Source organism: Macroventuria anomochaeta, assembly GCF_010093625.1.
Source record: "Macroventuria anomochaeta strain CBS 525.71 unplaced genomic scaffold BU25scaffold_20, whole genome shotgun sequence".
Classification (NCBI taxonomy): Eukaryota; Fungi; Ascomycota; class Dothideomycetes; order Pleosporales; family Didymellaceae; genus Macroventuria; species Macroventuria anomochaeta.
Window position 1 is genome coordinate 292956 of NW_022985381.1, and position 15954 is coordinate 308909.

The 15954-nt window shown below is 52.5% G+C and overlaps 8 protein-coding genes across 8 annotated transcripts; 3 read left to right on the forward strand and 5 right to left on the reverse strand.

The window, feature by feature from the left end:
- Positions 1-765: 765 nt before the first annotated feature.
- Positions 766-1847, reverse strand: BU25DRAFT_91859 (uncharacterized protein). The gene is made up of 2 exons (XM_033712242.1): positions 1544-1847; positions 766-1484 (listed from the first exon to the last, which is right to left on the reverse strand). Exons 1-2 carry the CDS (start codon positions 1557-1559, stop codon positions 829-831), a joined length of 672 nt encoding a protein of 223 aa, XP_033560814.1. The 5' UTR covers positions 1560-1847; the 3' UTR covers positions 766-828.
- Positions 1848-3283: 1436 nt separating this feature from the next.
- On the reverse strand, positions 3284-4583 carry BU25DRAFT_91762 (WD40 repeat-like protein). Its single transcript, XM_033712241.1, has one exon. The coding sequence runs from the start codon at positions 4451-4453 to the stop codon at positions 3452-3454; it is 1002 nt and encodes a 333-aa protein (XP_033560815.1). The 5' UTR covers positions 4454-4583; the 3' UTR covers positions 3284-3451.
- A 49-nt stretch (positions 4584-4632) lies between these two features.
- Positions 4633-5820, forward strand: BU25DRAFT_91992 (uncharacterized protein). The gene is made up of 2 exons (XM_033712243.1): positions 4633-4982; positions 5035-5820. Exons 1-2 carry the CDS (start codon positions 4738-4740, stop codon positions 5540-5542), a joined length of 753 nt encoding a protein of 250 aa, XP_033560816.1. The 5' UTR covers positions 4633-4737; the 3' UTR covers positions 5543-5820.
- Positions 5518-6805, reverse strand: BU25DRAFT_411598 (mitochondrial succinate dehydrogenase cytochrome b560 subunit C). Its single transcript, XM_033706596.1, has 2 exons — positions 6647-6805; positions 5518-6429 (listed from the first exon to the last, which is right to left on the reverse strand). The coding sequence occupies exons 1-2, from the start codon at positions 6736-6738 to the stop codon at positions 5988-5990; spliced, it is 534 nt and encodes a 177-aa protein (XP_033560817.1). The 5' UTR covers positions 6739-6805; the 3' UTR covers positions 5518-5987.
- A 756-nt stretch (positions 6806-7561) lies between these two features.
- Positions 7562-8931, forward strand: BU25DRAFT_459323 (WD40 repeat-like protein; the record flags this gene model as incomplete). The annotated part of the gene is made up of 5 exons (XM_033710271.1): positions 7562-7886; positions 7942-8047; positions 8099-8509; positions 8560-8698; positions 8749-8931. 5 exons carry the CDS (start codon positions 7562-7564, stop codon positions 8929-8931), a joined length of 1164 nt encoding a protein of 387 aa, XP_033560818.1.
- A 460-nt stretch (positions 8932-9391) lies between these two features.
- On the forward strand, positions 9392-11951 carry BU25DRAFT_394671 (glycoside hydrolase family 92 protein; the record flags this gene model as incomplete). Its single annotated transcript, XM_033704753.1, has 4 exons — positions 9392-9515; positions 9569-9601; positions 9649-10743; positions 10801-11951. The coding sequence occupies 4 exons, from the start codon at positions 9392-9394 to the stop codon at positions 11949-11951; spliced, it is 2403 nt and encodes an 800-aa protein (XP_033560819.1).
- On the reverse strand, positions 11765-13713 carry BU25DRAFT_440615 (MFS general substrate transporter; the record flags this gene model as incomplete). Its single annotated transcript, XM_033709185.1, has 3 exons — positions 11765-12187; positions 12234-13481; positions 13538-13713. 3 exons carry the CDS (start codon positions 13711-13713, stop codon positions 12016-12018), a joined length of 1596 nt encoding a protein of 531 aa, XP_033560820.1. The 3' UTR covers positions 11765-12015.
- Positions 13714-14152: 439 nt separating this feature from the next.
- Positions 14153-15826, reverse strand: BU25DRAFT_92007 (uncharacterized protein). The gene has a single exon (XM_033712244.1). The coding sequence runs from the start codon at positions 15472-15474 to the stop codon at positions 14593-14595; it is 882 nt and encodes a 293-aa protein (XP_033560821.1). The 5' UTR covers positions 15475-15826; the 3' UTR covers positions 14153-14592.
- Positions 15827-15954: the final 128 nt, after the last annotated feature.

Below are 15954 nucleotides of genomic sequence, written 5' to 3' on the forward strand. Positions count from 1 at the left end.
CGTCACCCTTCCTCCTGGAAAGGACCGGTAAATTTTGGAGGAGCAAAAATCCAACTAGCCTTTGGGGGCGCGATGTGTCCGCGAGGAAGCTCTAGTTGGTTGAAGATATATGTGTACATACCGAGGTTTGGCGTTAAGGCCAAAGTGGAGATGAGAGCCGGTAGCGGACATCGTAGTAGGTGATCTCGTTAGCGGAAGTGTTCTTGTAGATACGTATCGCTAGGACCGCGGTTGTCTTGTGCCTCATGTGCGCGGTACCGTTTACCTTGCGGCCATGATTATGTTGTTCTGGATCGTGCGTGGGATTGGCGCGAGACGTGTACGGTGGTGAAGTCATCTTATCAAACATTGCGAAGGGGATGGGGTCAAGATCGGTATACAAGTGATTGTTGTAAGAAAATTACTAGGACACGGTGACAGGCTTTATAGTATTGCCGGTGAGGTTTTGCGCATGTATTTTGGTGGAACCGAAGCCCTGAACCCACGGTAATGAATAGTGGAGGCTGATTGTGCGGAGCATGTGATCGTTTCGTTTCTGGATCAAAGGTGCGTACCTATTGCCGTCGGCGACCGGTGATTTCGGTGCTGCTAGCTCTGTACGAAGCTTAATCATGGAGGTCTTCACTGCTTGCAAGCTGGAATTTGCACTTTCTGACGTGTATTGCAAAGCTGGGGCTGGGCATGCCAGTATGTCACAATGATAGATGTAGTGACCGCGAACGGTCAGCAACTACATTGCAGCGATGCGGAGAACGAAGAGCTGTTCTGGGCAAAGTAAGTTGGTGTGGAGTTGCAGGAAGGCAGCGATTAATATATACGTACCTTTCTTTACTCGTAACTCAGCCCTCCACCCTCCTGAGCCCTCACTTTCACAGCCTCCAACAAAGTCGCGTCAGCTTCGTCTAGCTCGCCAGCCCAATAGGTCCTGGCATGGAGTCTCAAATTTCCAGTGTCGCGGTCTTCCGTGATCCAAGCTGACATGTTGCACCCCTCTTCTTTGCACGTCCAGGCTCTACTCCTATCGGTCCACCTCCCGAAGAATGGCAAGTATTCTCTGGAGCCAAATGAGATACACAACGTGTTCATTCGACGGCGGACTGCTCTGAAAAACGCTGGATCGGACGTACGTCTGTGAGCGCAGATTGGTTGGTCGAGCGCGATGAGCTTCCTGCGTACTCGCCAGCAGGGGATCCTGTCAGTATCAATGTGCTTGTGCAGGTGGATTGAAATGTCAACTATAGTGATGTCGGCAGCCTGTCGAGATATTGTGCAACGGTAATCGTCGTGTCGTTCGGGGCGCTGTAGAGTGGACGCCCGTTGGTCAGGCGGTGCGTACGGTGGCGGGGAGAGTAACGATAACATCCTCGGTAGATGGTGTTTAAAGGATCGGTCAGATTGTTCGTACATGACTATAGCTTTGTAAAGCTTGTCAGAATCGAGCAAGTTGTAGCGAGGTTCTGTAGGAAGTTTGAGTGTAGAACAAGCTATTCGAGCGATATCTACAGATCAGCAACAATATTGATAGTGTGGGTCTAAAACTCACTCGACATGCCGTACATGCTCTGCTATACTCAGTGATGGAACGGTATGTTCAGGAACGAGCATGCGTGGTGCCGCTACTGTGTAACAACCGGAGCCATACTTGTCCTGTCGGCAGTCAAGAGTAGCAATGAAGTCAAGCCTGCTCCAGCTGGACTTGTGAAGGTATATACAAGATCTATTGCAGCTTTGGCAATGGTTGGCGATTGTTTGGCCACAATGGCAACGATACACTGTTTCGAATAGGTCGCATGGCTATCTATTGATTGTCAGTCTGTTCTTGCCCTCCCGCAAATGTCAGGTCTTTGATGTTTGATGGGTCGCGCCGAGTAGTACTAGTTGTCAGAGAACCAACCATTTGTGGTATTACCACCTCATATTACACAGACAGACACAAGTACCCGTACGGCTGCGGTACCTTAGCGGAGATGACCGCCTGTCGTCGCATTCAATTGCCTTCATCGAAGGGTAGCATTGAAGGTTAGGACAGTGTCGAAACGGATGGAGAGCAGATTTGTTGCCGATGCAGGTGCACGTGACTGATTTCCACGGAGTTGCTTGTGGATGGAACGAGTTTCGAGAAGTGAGGACATGTAAATGAGGGAGCACAGATGGAGAGTGCTGGTGAGGCTATTGAACTTTGACGCAGGTGGTGCTTTCCGTCGACAAATTTTGACGTCACAACCTGCGAACAACGTAAGAGCGAGCGCTTCATTACTTCCTCCTACACCATGTTGCAATCACAGTCCTCGGAGACAGTCAGCAAGGCTGAAGCGCGAGGTATCGCGTGAGCCTATCTCCTGATCCTTGGTCGTCACGGCGTCACATGTGCCGTCTGGTACGAATAGAACGATGCTGACCTACCGTTTAATGTACCTGTCAGACTGCCAAGATGTCAGAGCAGGTCCTCCAGCCCTACAGCAATTGACAAGTACGCATCTGATGACCCGAAAGGAGGAAACCTGCAGATGTGAATGTATTTGAGCAATGCAGTAAAACATTGATAGGCTGCGCTGTCGTGGAACATGCGGGTTGCGGCTCTAGCTCAGTGAGACCGGTGGTACATACAATATTGCCTGTATATAAAGCAGCCTTGGACCCGTGAGTGTTTTCTGATGTTGATGTGCATAGGTGCATGGAAACGAGCCGGACTGTACTCCTTGCGTAGCGGATGATGCTTCTCGTACCCCCTCAGTTCGTCATACATTCCTCATTGCCACGACTTGAGCTCTCGCATTCGACTTCCTCAGAAAACGGGCCAACTCATCAGGCTCAATCATTAGCATCTACTTCTTCGTTCCCTTGTGAAGTTACCAGCAATGCCAGCAACGCAGTCTCAGCCATCCGGTCGTCCTTAGCACCGCCTAACAAGCAACAGCACTCATGCAGCCATTATTGTCGGCATTCTCATCGGGATCCTAGGCATTTGAGCCATACTTCTGTTCCTCTGGGATCGAAAACGGAAGCATGGTGTGAAGAGAGGGTTTCGAACCAAGTCTCGGTTGGCAATCCTGCGACCAAGAAGGCCTTCTTGGCAGGAGAAAAACTCGCAGCTAGAGATTGGAGTGACACATGAGCCATTACCAGCGTATCAAATGAAACCTAGCCCAGGCGGAAGACGAATATAAGTCGTTGAAGCGGAGGATGCTTCTGTAACTCGGGCAGAGTCGTTGAATTGCCGTCTCGAACTCGATGGTGGGCGTGAGGATATACGGACGGACGATCCATTCTGGACATTCTTGGTGCTAAGTTCGAAGGACGTGGTGCTGCCTTGGAACTCTCCCTCATTGATGGGTATCTTCATGAACGTCAACAGCATACAGCCCGAATTCAGAGATGAAATGCCGCCATTGGAAGCTCGGCCGTGTGTCGTTGTTGTTCTGCAACTCGTTCAGGGTCATTATCGAAGTTCTCATGCTCCCCAAACAATCACATTGCCATCTCCACCACCGCTGACCCACTCTCTTCTGGTCTTGCAAAACGCTACAGCCGACACAACCTCCTTCTTGCTGGCTGGCTGTACTGCCGGTCCCTTGCCGTGCACCTCGCGCATCTCCGAGTGTTTGAAACGATGCATGCATTCTTCTCCCATGATATCCCATGCAAAAACCATGCCATCGTCACTGCCACTCAGCACAACACTGTCATTCAGTCCGAGCGTGCTTCTGACTCTCAAATCCTTGTTGACAAATATCTCATCTTTGTACGCCTTCAACAGCTCTCCATTCGTGCGATCCATGAGCCTGACGGTCGAGTCCAGCGAGCTGACTAGCATCTCTGTACCCTTCTTTGAGACGTCCAAGCTCGTGCACGAGAACCCGATGACATCAGCCTGGCACATGCCCGTTCTGAGATCGTAGCTTCTGACCCTGCCGTCAACACTCGCGGCCAGGATCTCCGCATCGTGTATGGCAACATCCGTAATGCTGTCCTTGGCATCGTCGAGCGTCATGATCGGTTTGTACGCGTTGGACTTCATATCCCAGATCCTGACTGTGCCATCGAAGCTCCCGGTTGCGATGATGCTGTCCCCGTCTCCACCAAAGACACCGCGGTTGACACGCCCTGAGTGACCTGTGAAGCGCCTCACTGTCTGTGCGGTCTGCACATCCCACACAAAGACTGTCTTATCGCCGCCAGTGGAGACGAACTTGTCGTTGTCCGTGTTGACATCGATGGAGAGGACTTCGTACCCGTGCGCGCTGTACTTATTCACGAGACCGGGCGGGTAGTCGCTCGAGACGGGAGGCGCAACCGAGGATGTGGGGGCTTTCTGGGGGTTGAAGAGTCGAACTGTCCGATCGGAGGAGCCAGTCAGAATGTATGACTGCGAGCCAGAAGAGTATGCGACGGCGTGTACGATGCCATTGTGGCCGGTGAGTTTGGCGATAGGCTTGGTGGGGAAGGCGGACATGTTTGCGGCTTTCGCAAGATCTGAAGCCGTTCAAGGCATCGTGAAGCTGGAAGAGGCTGCCAGACGCGCAAAGATCTGCCCTTCCGAGCGAGTGCGCGTGGAGTGGAGGTAGAAGGAACCCCACTAGCTATTCGAAGGGGAGGAGCTATGACGCTCGGCCACTTTTTCGAAGGCAGCTACCTGAACGTGACACTCCTACAATCCACATTACCAAAGCTCTCAACGTCCTCAAAAGTACAGCATCTTTGTCGCAAACCTCACAATATTCTATTTCAACCACCAAAATGTCAATTCGACACGTCGAAACTGCACCCAAGGCCTCTGACTTCACCCCGCTACAAGAGCACCAGGAACAGACACCGACAACTTTCTTCGGCGCAAAGCCAGTGACGTACGCGAATTACTCAGGAGCCACACTCTCAGCGCCCCCTTCTCAATTGCAAGAGGATCCTGTATTTGCCAAATTCAGCACAACAACAGACGGCGACGACACCTTGATCAAGGATGTTGATATCTGGGTGACTTCAGAGTATGCTACATACAATCGCAATGTTTACACATGGAAGCTGATACAGCTCTAGATCTCTTATTCTCTTCCAAACCTCCCCCACACCAACCGGCGCCGCCATCTCTTACCCCACCATCGCCCTCCACGCAACCATGAAGTGGAGGTCCACAGTCGAAGCGCTCTACATGAACCTCTCTCTCAACGACGCCGAGACCGTCAACGATGAAGAAGACATCCAGACCCTCGAACTTACCGTACTCCCGCCCAACTACGCAACCTCTCCAGAGAGCACATGCATCAAGGACATCTTCAGCGCCATGAACACATGCGCGGACCTCCACCCAGATCCTGATGCTGATGAGAATGGAGAGGATATTGAGGATGACCTGACGGCGCCGGGAGCTAGTGGGTGGATTACGGCGGAGAATATGGATCAGTATGTGGATGAGGAGGGGAACTTTAGTGGGATGGTGATTGGGGAGGACCTAGGGCCTGGTGCGGGGACCGTGAGGCAGAGGGATGATACCAAGGGAACGAATGGGGTCAATGGAGATGAGACAAAATGGAGCAGAACAGGCTAAAGCTGGCAGGGCAACGAATGTTGAGGAGTAGACGCTGATACCAAAAAGATGTGACGACCATAGGCTCGGAAGGCAAGGCCCCTGGGCAATCGAACCGGGATGTTCAACAAAAAGACCGTCAAGACGCGCTAGATTTCGATTCAGATTTGGGCCTGAGTTAATTGTAAACCCAGTACCGCAAATCATGGTTTCCAAGAGCGCATCAGAAGCGCGACAAGCACAAGGTTGCAAGATAACTTGTAAATCGAACAATTCGTATCGGAAAACATGTAGAATGTACAACTTGTGCTTCCACCCCAAACGAGTCCATCTGAACCCTCGCACCTGCTCCTCCACCTCCCTTGGCGCTTTCACAGCCCCACACATTCTCACACCTCGATCGCGCTGCTCTTTCTGTCTTTCTCCCTTCCTCAGAACCTCTTAGCGACCAATCGCTCGTCCACGTCTACTGGAAGAAGACGTAGTACAGAGAGGTAACCACTGTCAACCCAATGACGGACCAGCCCGTCCTGATGACCTGCTGATTCGTAAAGCCCACACCAACATCCCACAGCAAATGCCTGACCCCGTTAAACGAGTGAAAGAACATCGGGAACGCAAAGAAGCTCTTGAGCGCCACCTTCGCCGCAACGGGCCAAGCAGCGACCGCCGCGACCATGGATGCGGTCTCAAGGTGCCATCCCGTGTAGGGTGCGGCCAGGTACGCGAGCCCGAAGAGGTAGAGAGAGCCCGACAGAGTGATGCCCGTGATACGGTTCAGCGAGGACGCGTACCAGGTGATTTGCGGGCGGTAGATGGACAGGTGGGGCGAGACGGGGCGGTTAAGACGCTGCTTGCGGAGGATTTCGGCGGCGGTTTCTTGCGAGGCGGATTCTGTGGCTGCGAGCCTGGCGGGGATGTTAGCGTGCGGTCAAGGGATGTGGGTAGGTGTTTGTTGTGGAGGGCGCTGCAGCTGGCGCTACTAGGATAGCGGCTGCTGAGCAATTGCCGCTGGAGATAGCTACAACAATCATAGCTATTCTTGTTGAGCGTTCTGCCTCGCTGAACAGCTGCATTGGATGCGTTCTGCTGGGATATTGTGGAGGATTGCTGAGGAGAACGTACCTCTTCTGGATGGTGCGGCCAGCGGGCTGGATCTTGAAGCTGGGGGCAGCTGCGCGGCGCAGGCCAAGTTGGAACACTCTTTGAGAAGCCATCTTTCCTTCACTGTCTCAATGACCTTGCCGTCGTGGGATCCTTGAAGGTGGTAGTCTTGGTCCTTCACGTATCGATGTCGTCGTTCCTTCCTTCCTCCGACTCCCGAGGTCCTTGCCGTCACCAATCAGCATCCTCCGCTTACTCAACCTCCAAAATCGTCCGTGCGCGAACAAGCAAGCGACCCGTAAAATCTTCGCACGCGTGCTGCTGCGCTTCTCTTCTTCACGAACCTCGTTATCGCCAACGCTGAGCGCAAGCGCTGAAGGCGTTGGAGTGACTTCTCGTTGTTCGCTGCCGTTATGGTAGTGGGCTGGGATCTGAGGGATCGGAGAGAGACGCCCGTCGTTAATCACTCGTACTGTTTGAATAATAACTTAACGAGCTTCATATCAAGGCAACATACTATATAAATCTGAGAGGCTTGCACTTTGAATAAAGTCAAGTCTAGTACGTGTTCAATTGTTCCTACACATTGATACGTGCGATGGCAGCTGTCGTTGGCAGTCGACTGGTCGAACTAAATTCTCGTGCCCACTACCTCCAAGACGCGACATCACATGCCGCATCAGGTAGCTTGAACTGCGCACTGCACGCTGTAATCAATGTAATCGTGTGTGTTTTCTGTCGAAGATTTGAGTCTTCAATGGATTGGTGACCGCCATGAGATGGTGATGATGACCTCGCTCGCTCTCGCCTGTAAAAACTTTTCTCTTCACTTTCATCGACGTGTGGTTATCACCTTGCTCTTAGTCTCCTTGTCCGGACTCCACCATAGACCACATTGATACCCTAGGCTTGGGTGGGCAATACAACATCGCTACGATGGCGGTGCAGACCTTCAATTCCGACATTGGGCTGCCGCCAAACTCCTACATCTACAGGATCATTTCCACCGCGGCGCGGCTAGATCCGCTCAGCTATTCCAAGACTGATCAGCTTGCTATAATATCTTCTGACGACTCTCTGCGCTTTCTCGATCCGGCCTCACTCAAGGTCAACGGCGTTGTCAAGGCTGCCAACAACAGCATCACCTGCTTGGAGAGGGCCAACGATGCACCAAGCAATGTCATAGCAACGGCTGGAAGAGACGGACTGATCAGATATTGGGATCAGCGAAGCAGACAGAAGGTCTTAGAAATCCAAAGTCGTACGTTCATGGTCAAGAAACAGGATCATCTATCAAAAGCTAACGACATGGGCAGCGAACAAGCTTATCTCATCACTCGTCTGTGATGCGCAAAACAACTTTGTGGCTGCTGGTATTGAAAACCCAGAGGATGGACCTCACGAGTCTCCTGTCTACGTCTGGTACTGATTCCGTGTCTTCACAGATGGACCTTGATTTCTGACATCATCTAGGGACCAGCGCAACCCGTCAGCGCCGCTACGCTCTTTCCTAGAATCACACACAGACACAGTTACATCCCTTCAATTACATCCAACCCTCCCCACGCTACTCCTCTCATCTAGCACAGATGGTCTAGTAAACATCTTCGACACATCTCAAGCTGAAGAGGAGGACGCTTTGTACCAAGTCATCAACCATGGATCCGCCATTGCACATGCAGGTTTTATGTACCCGAGCACTGACATCTTTGCGGTCGGCACCGATGAGACGATGAGCTTCTACGCTCTGCAGAGTCAGAAAGAGGAGGAGGAAGAACCAGCGCCGAAGGCCTTCGGTGATGTGAGGGAGCCGTTGGGTTGCGAGTACCTGGCGAAGATGCACTGGGTTGGCAGCCAGCCATTCATTGCGACAGGAAAGCACAGGTCCGTACAGTCGCGGTCAGTACTGGCTGATGCATGCTAACTGAGGATAGTGAGTGTCGTCTGGATCTTGTGCCCATTCGTAAGGGTGCAGGTGCGCCATTGCAGTACGAGTATGACCTCACGAAGAGCGTCAGGCTATCAGGTGCACATGGCGAGGAGATCGTGCGAGATTTGTTCACGGATACACACGTGAGTGATCATCTGTTTTCCATTCTCGATTTGCATTGACATCAGCTTAGACACAGACTACATATACAGTTGGTGAAGACGGCCACGTCCGTGCTTGGAAGACCAAGGCATCTACTGATGAGTCTATGGACATTGACGAAGGGGCAGATGCAAAGAAGGACAAGAAAGATCGTAAGGAGAAGCGAAAGGAGAAGAAAGACAAGAAAGACAAGAAGAGGTACGAGCCGTACTGAATGCTTTTCCAGATGTACAATGATTGCAGCTGCCATGCCTCAACTCCGGCCGTTGAAGACTTTAGACGCTTCAAATCCAGCGTACTTGCAACTTTCCCAAGACAACGTATTGTTAATTACCGGATGTGCATGCACAAAGTAGTTGCTTGCAACATCCCCCGCGTCTTACAGATCTGCAGCTAACGATGTACCCCGCGCCACTACGCAGTATGGTTACATCACGTCCTTACAAGCACAACAATAACCTTTTACGAATTGCCATTATGGTACGATGTTCGTTGTGCAGGTGCTCAGGATGAAGGATGACAGGGAGGGAAGTTACATCGTGTCATGCCAAGAAGGCAGGAATGAAGGGCAATATATACACGCGGGATCCACGCATACGATACGCAGTCACTCCCATTGATTCCAACAAGCTGTAGAACCCTCGAACCACACAATGCGATCAACCTTCCCTACAATGAAGGCCATCCTGGCTTTGTGGTCATGTCTAGCGGTTATTGCTAGCGCACAAGGTCAACCAGACGCTCGAGGCAAGACGCCTTACGACTATGTCAATCCGCTCATCGGAACCATCAACGGAGGTCAGCACACGGTCCTGATCATCTGTAAACTCAAGAGTACTGACTTCCTTCAGGCCATGTCTTCCCCGGCGCAACACTTCCGTTTGGTGAGTTGCAGTGAGTTTAGCAGTCTCAGCTTCTGACAAGTAGCCAGGCATGGCTAAAGCTGGAGCCGACACGTACGGCGGAGAGAACCAGGGAGGATTTGCATCAGACATGTCACCAATCTACGGCTTCTCACATATGCATGACAGCGGCACTGGTGGATCAGCATCGCTCGGCAACTTCCCCATCTTTGCACAAGCAGGATGCCCCAACAATGATGTTAACGCATGCAAGTACATCCAGGGGCAGCGCGCAACGCCTCGCCAACAAGGAAGGGTGAGGGCACGACCAGGATACTTCGACATCACCTTGACTTCCAATATCAGAACGGAAATGACAGTCACGAATCACACAGCCTTATACAGGTTTACGTTTCCAGATACTCCAGCAACTGCAAACACGACACTAAGTCCACACATTTTAGTCGAACTTAGTGATCTTCCTCATACCAGGAGCGAGGCCAATATCACCGTCTACCCTGACAGCGGACGCATCACAGGAGGCGGGAGGTTCTCACCCTCTTTTGGCAGCGGCACGTACCAGTCGTACTTCTGTCTTGATTTCGATGGCGCAAATGTCAAAGATGCAGGCATATGGTCCAATTCTCGGGCATCAAAGCAAGCTCAAAGCCTCAAGATCAAGCCTGGCGATGAGCGTCAAACACCGAGTGACACACCTGCGGGTGGCTGGGTGCAGTTCGAAAAGCCGAATGCGGGAAATCAAGTCCTAGCGAGAGTCGGCATGAGCTTTATCAACGAAGCCCAAGCCTGCTCCAACGCTGAACGAGAGATTGTAATGAGCGACTTTGATGGCATCGTCGCTGCAGCTGAAGCTGCGTGGAAAAAGAAGTTCTCCGTGGTCACCGTGAAAGACGGAGGTGTCTCTGAGGTCCTTCTGAACGCGTTCTGGAGTGGCGTGTACCGCGCCATGATCTCGCCGCAAGACTATACGGGCGAGAATCCATTTTGGGATGACGGAAACCCATACTACGACTCTTTCTACTGCATCTGGGATTCTTTCAGGAGTATACACCCACTTCTCACTATACTGGATCCGCATAGCCAGACACTGATGGTCAGGAGTCTTTTGAGTATTTATAAGCACACGGGCTACCTTCCTGACTGCAGAATGAACCACTGCAAAGGTACACTTCCCCTTCAACACCCCCAACAATATGCTAACTAGTCAGGTTTCACGCAAGGAGGCTCAAACGCCGACATCGTCATCGTTGACGCATACCTCAAGAACATCACCACAGGCATCGATTGGGCGGTTGCCTACGAAGCCATAGTCAAAGACGCCGAGATCGAGCCTCCAGACTGGAATCTCGAAGGTCGCGGCGGCCTCGCCTCTTGGAAAAGTCTCGGCTACATTCCTACTGAGAACCTCGACACTGATGGCACGGGACTCGAGACCCGTTCAATCTCACGCACAGTGGAGTACGCATACAACGACTTCGCCATCAGCATCCTTGCGAGCGCACTCGGCTACTTTAGCGACGCCGCCAAATACCTGGGCCGGAGTGGGAATTGGAAAAACATGTTCAATCCCACCCAGCGCAGCATCGTCAAAGGCCAAGACACAGGCTTTCAAGGCTTCCTCCAACCACGCTACCTTAACGGGACATGGGGCTACCAAGACCCCATCTTCTGCTCACCCCTCCTCAACTTCACAGGCTGCTACCTCAACCCCGCCGGTCGCGAGACGTACGAGGGGCCCATCTGGATGTACACATTCTACGTGCCCGGCGACCAGGCCTCGCTCATCGACACCCTCGGCGGCACAGACACTTTTATCAAGCGCTTGGATTGGCTGCACGACTCTGGCGTGCTGTATCTCGGGAACGAGCAATCCTTCCTCAACGTCTTCTTGTACCACTATGCTGGCAGACCGGGCAGGAGCGCGGAAAGAGCACACCAGTATATCCCGAGCTTGTTCAACGACACGATTTCTGGGATTCCTGGGAACGATGATTCGGGTGCGATGGGCAGCTTTGAAGCGCTGGTCATGATGGGGTTGTATCCTAATGCGGGGCAGGATGTGTACTTCATTATCCCGCCGTTCTTTGAGGAGGTGAGTATTTTGAACCAGCAGACGGGTAAGACGGCGACGGTGAGGAACGTCAACTTTGATGCGACGTATGGGAATATTTTTATTCAGAGTGCGACGCTGGATGGGGTGCCGTATACGAGGAATTGGATCACGCATAGTTTCTTCCTTGAAGGTGGCGTGCTGGAGTTGACGCTAGGGCCGGAGGAGAGCGAGTGGGGGACGGGGCCGGAGGATGTACCGCCTAGTTTGGGGCCGTTTGGGAATTTGACGACGAGAGGGGATGTGGATGGGAGGTGGTAGATGGGGGACTGGAAATGGGTATGAACGATGTATTGTTGGTTCGTAGCCTTCTAGGCACGCATATTTAGTGGCCACCGCCAGCGCCAACGATGCTCCAGTACTTGTCACTGCTTCGCTTGCGCAATGTCTTGCCGTATTTGATCATTATCAGGAATGTTGATACGCATGCCAGACCGATGAATGCCGCGGAGATGAAGCAGTTCTGATATCCCATGTTGGTAACCCAGGGCGTGATCCTGCATCGAGTTAGCCAAGCACCACCATTTCAGTTCGAATACTTACGCATAGCTGACAGCAAACATCATAGTATCACGAATAATGATAGTCGCCGCCATTGCATCTCCACAAACCCCCGGATAGCTATCAATCAGGTAGTTGATACTCAGCGTAAACCCGAGACAAGTCGTAAATGCCAGACTCCCCATCGCGACAAGCAGTCCAAACCAATGGATCTCCTGCGCCGCACCCACACCCCACAGAATCGCAGCCGCAGGCACCATTACCACACATACAATGAACGGATACAAGCGGAACTCAGCTTCCGAGACACCACCATTGCGACGCGCCAGCTTGACCGTCAAGTAGTCGCTAAACCGGCCGGCGACCAGCATGCCGATGCCGCAGCCGATCATGGGCGCGAAATAGCTGAGCCCGACAGCTTCGGCGCCCCAGAAGTAGGGTGTGTCGCTTAGCACGAGCGAGGCGGTGGCGTTTAAGATGTTGAACCAGATTAGGTACGAGCCAGCCGAGAAACCGGTGTAGAGGACTACGGGCCAGGTCAGGTAGAGAGTAATGCTGCGGAGATGGCTGAGCATGGTTCCGTTTTGGGAGGGGTGCCAGAGGGAGAGCTTTTGCGTGAAGGACTTTGTTTTGGCTGGGATTCGCATTTCTCCGCTTGCGATGGTTTGGACTGCTGATAGCGTGGAGGTCTTCGGGTTGTTATCGTCATCATCAAAATCTTGAGGAGGCTGTGCGCCTGGCACGAAGACGGTTCCGGTGATGACCCGGTCATAGTTCGTCTCTTCCAGGAAGAAGAACAGGAAGACGAAGGTCGACCCGGTGAAGATCGCGGGCCAGTAGAACACCCACTCCCAGCCCTGTCGCTCCGCGATGAAGCCAGAGATTATCGGGGCGAAGTAGTTGCTGGCCAAAGCACAGAAAGCATAGATACTCAGACCGGTGCCTCTTTGATGAGTGAAGTAGATATCAGCGATAGACACTTCGGGCAAAGCATCGTATGGGCCGCCAAAGAAGCCAAGTAAGATACTTCGTGCGATCCATTCACCATTGGTCTTGACGTATGGACTCCAGAGAGTAATGGCTGTGACACCCAGGATGGAGATGAGGTAGGCTATGCGCTTTCCGTATGTGAGAGCAAATGGTTGCCAGAACAGTTGACTCCATCCTATGAGCAGGAACATGAAACCACTGCCTTCGTTCAAGGTCGATACTGAGATGCCGTTCGATTCGGAAAGGGGTACGATCACGGAGTAGATGCTCGATTGTGCGATACCACACATCCAGACATATCTGGCAGTTCCCATCAGCTCTGTCGGAGTAGACAAAGTATTTTCGTTCGGACTCACAAATTTGGGCATATCAATGCAAGTAACTTGCGACGCGGTGTCCAGTTGAGTGGATCATCTGGATGATTCGAAGGCGTGGGTTGCAGGACGATATCTCCATTGCCGGCATGACGTGCTTCCACCGTATGGTCGATGTCCACCAGCTGAATGGTACCTGGTATGGCAGAGGACGACATTGCTCGTGGGAGACCAGTAACTTGGTGACCAAGGACCGATTCGAGACAAGATGTTGATCTGAACGTGCAGGACGCTCACTTAAGATTGAACATTAAGGTTATTCCGCGGGGTATGCCCAGCGTCCTGGCATGCTCCTGGCAGCTGTTGATCTCGGCGCGTTGCACGAAAGAGGCAAAGTCCATCCCGGCGTACAGCGTGCGACACTGCCGAACAGCCTTGCAGTGGTCAATCGAAGCTGGCAAGACAATTGGCGGCATCTTGCTTGAAAACAGAGAATCATCGTCACAGGAATAACTCGGTGGTGTGTTCCTTACATCTGCCGAAGATAGGAAGTATACATACGCCGTAAGCGCGCCGCTGCTGTGGTTGGAGACAAATACCCCAGACCCCATCTCCGCACATCGGCCGTCCCCGCTTTGCGTGGCGTTCGGTGAGAGTTACAGCATCATGAGACTTGCTAGCAATTGCAAGACTAGAAGCATAAGCCGCGAGATCGAAGAGCACCTGGTCTCGCAATTGCTTTTGCAAAGCTGCCGCCAGCAGATAGGGACGTTGTTTACGTGACGGGATGGTGAAGATAAGGAGTTGTGAAGAACACCAAGCTGGGGTCTACGGGCGCCTCCGATTAAGCTAGCGCGATGTTGTCAATCTTGCTGACCAGCCCCACCATTATCAACCTCATCTTAACCTCAGACTTTCAAGTCATCGCATTGCTCACTATCATTGAGACGACTCTTGTGCTGTAACGATATGATTGTAGTCATTAAGGTTTATGCTATGCTCGTATGCTAAGTCTACATATGTACAAGTTGAGGTTCGTAATTCAGATCATTCTTCTATCGCTGTCGTAACATCTATCCTTTTACTCAGTCACGCACTTAGTTGTAAGTGTAGACAGGAGCGGTGGTGTTGGGGTACTGGCCGGAGCCGAAGGGGTTAGAGGGAGTGACCTTCTGGCCATTGATATCAGAGACACCGAACCAAGCAAGCTCCTTGCCGTTAACAACGGTCATGACAGCGAACGCAGGGGCAGGCTGAGCAGCATATCCCCAAGAGATGGTGTAAGGAGAGCCAGATGTGCAGGGCTGGTTGGACCAGGACTCGGTGGCAGCGTCCTTGCCGGGCATACGGATGACAGTGCAGCGCTCAGTCTTGCCGTTGGCCTCGATGACGAAGTTGTAGTCGCAGCCGGAGTTGCCCTCACCGCAGTAGCGGCTCAGGTTGTTGACAGCCCATGTCTTGTCAGTCTCCACCGGGTTGGAGCCAGGAGCAGGGACGGGGACGGCAGAAGGTGTGGGGCAAGAGCCTGGGTGAGCGGGGTTGCAACCACCGGGAATCGAAGTCGCGACGGGAGTAGCGACAGTCGAGAAGTACGATGAAGGGCAAGATCCCGGGTGAGCAGGGTTGCAGCCACCAGGAATGCTAGTAGGAGTAGGAGCCACGACGGATGTCTGGAAGTATGAAGAAGGGCATGAGCCAGGGTGGGCAGGGTTGCAGCCTCCAGGAATCGATGTGGTTACTGGTGTAGCATGTGTGGATGTGCGGACGATGGTGGCAGTGGCAGAAGCGCAGTACTCGCGGCCGCGGGCATTGTCCTCTCCAAGGCAAGCCTGAAGGTCACAAGCACATGCTACCTCAGGAACACCCGAGGCGACGCAGGACTTGTAGGTGTCCTGGCAAGGGTCCTGGCGCCTGTTGAGAGGGCCGGCAGAGACCACGGAGGTAAGAGCGAGAGCCAGGGCAAGAGCCTTGGAGTACATCTTGAATGTTGCTGTTGCTGTTGATGTGTTGAGGAGGTTGTTGATTAGGTATTAGAAGGAAGTGTTGTAGGATTGAGTGGTTGTGGTTGGTGGGTGTGGATATGAGACGAAAGAGCAGGATATTTCGGCCCTTATATGTGAATTCAAGGTCACCTTTGAGATCGGGCTTTGCAAGCTCGGAGACCTTCACTATGGTACTCATGACAGAACATTCAGTGCACATGACGTCGGTTCTCGTGTTTCTGGTCGTACTGACATAAAGTGTGAGGCTGGTCCAGCGTCACGCACTAAGTCGCTAGTACCCGTTGTTCATGCAACGCCAATGTCTAAAATTTGATTTTTACCCACTCAAATCGCCACCCGGGGCCCTGTCCGTCTTGGTACCTGCGGCTCTGCCCTGTGGGTGAGGAATGTCCCGCCCTATTTGCTGCGTTGTCAAGGTATTTTCGTGCTTTTCGGTAAAATCTGGGGAGCAGATCA

Excerpts from the sequence above, each read along its gene's own strand:
- BU25DRAFT_91762 (XM_033712241.1), bottom strand. The coding sequence starts at position 4,453 with ATGTCCGCCTTCCCCACCAAGCCTATCGCCAAACTCACCGGCCACAAT.
- BU25DRAFT_91992 (XM_033712243.1), top strand. The coding sequence starts at position 4,738 with ATGTCAATTCGACACGTCGAAACTGCACCCAAGGCCTCTGACTTCACC. Across the intron at positions 4,983-5,034 it reads GATATCTGGGTGACTTCAGA|ATCTCTTATTCTCTTCCAAA; the intron begins GTATGCTACATA and ends ATACAGCTCTAG.
- BU25DRAFT_411598 (XM_033706596.1), bottom strand. The coding sequence starts at position 6,738 with ATGGCTTCTCAAAGAGTGTTCCAACTTGGCCTGCGCCGCGCAGCTGCC. Across the intron at positions 6,430-6,646 it reads GGCCGCACCATCCAGAAGAG|GCTCGCAGCCACAGAATCCG; the intron begins GTACGTTCTCCT and ends CATCCCCGCCAG.
- BU25DRAFT_92007 (XM_033712244.1), bottom strand. The coding sequence starts at position 15,474 with ATGTACTCCAAGGCTCTTGCCCTGGCTCTCGCTCTTACCTCCGTGGTC.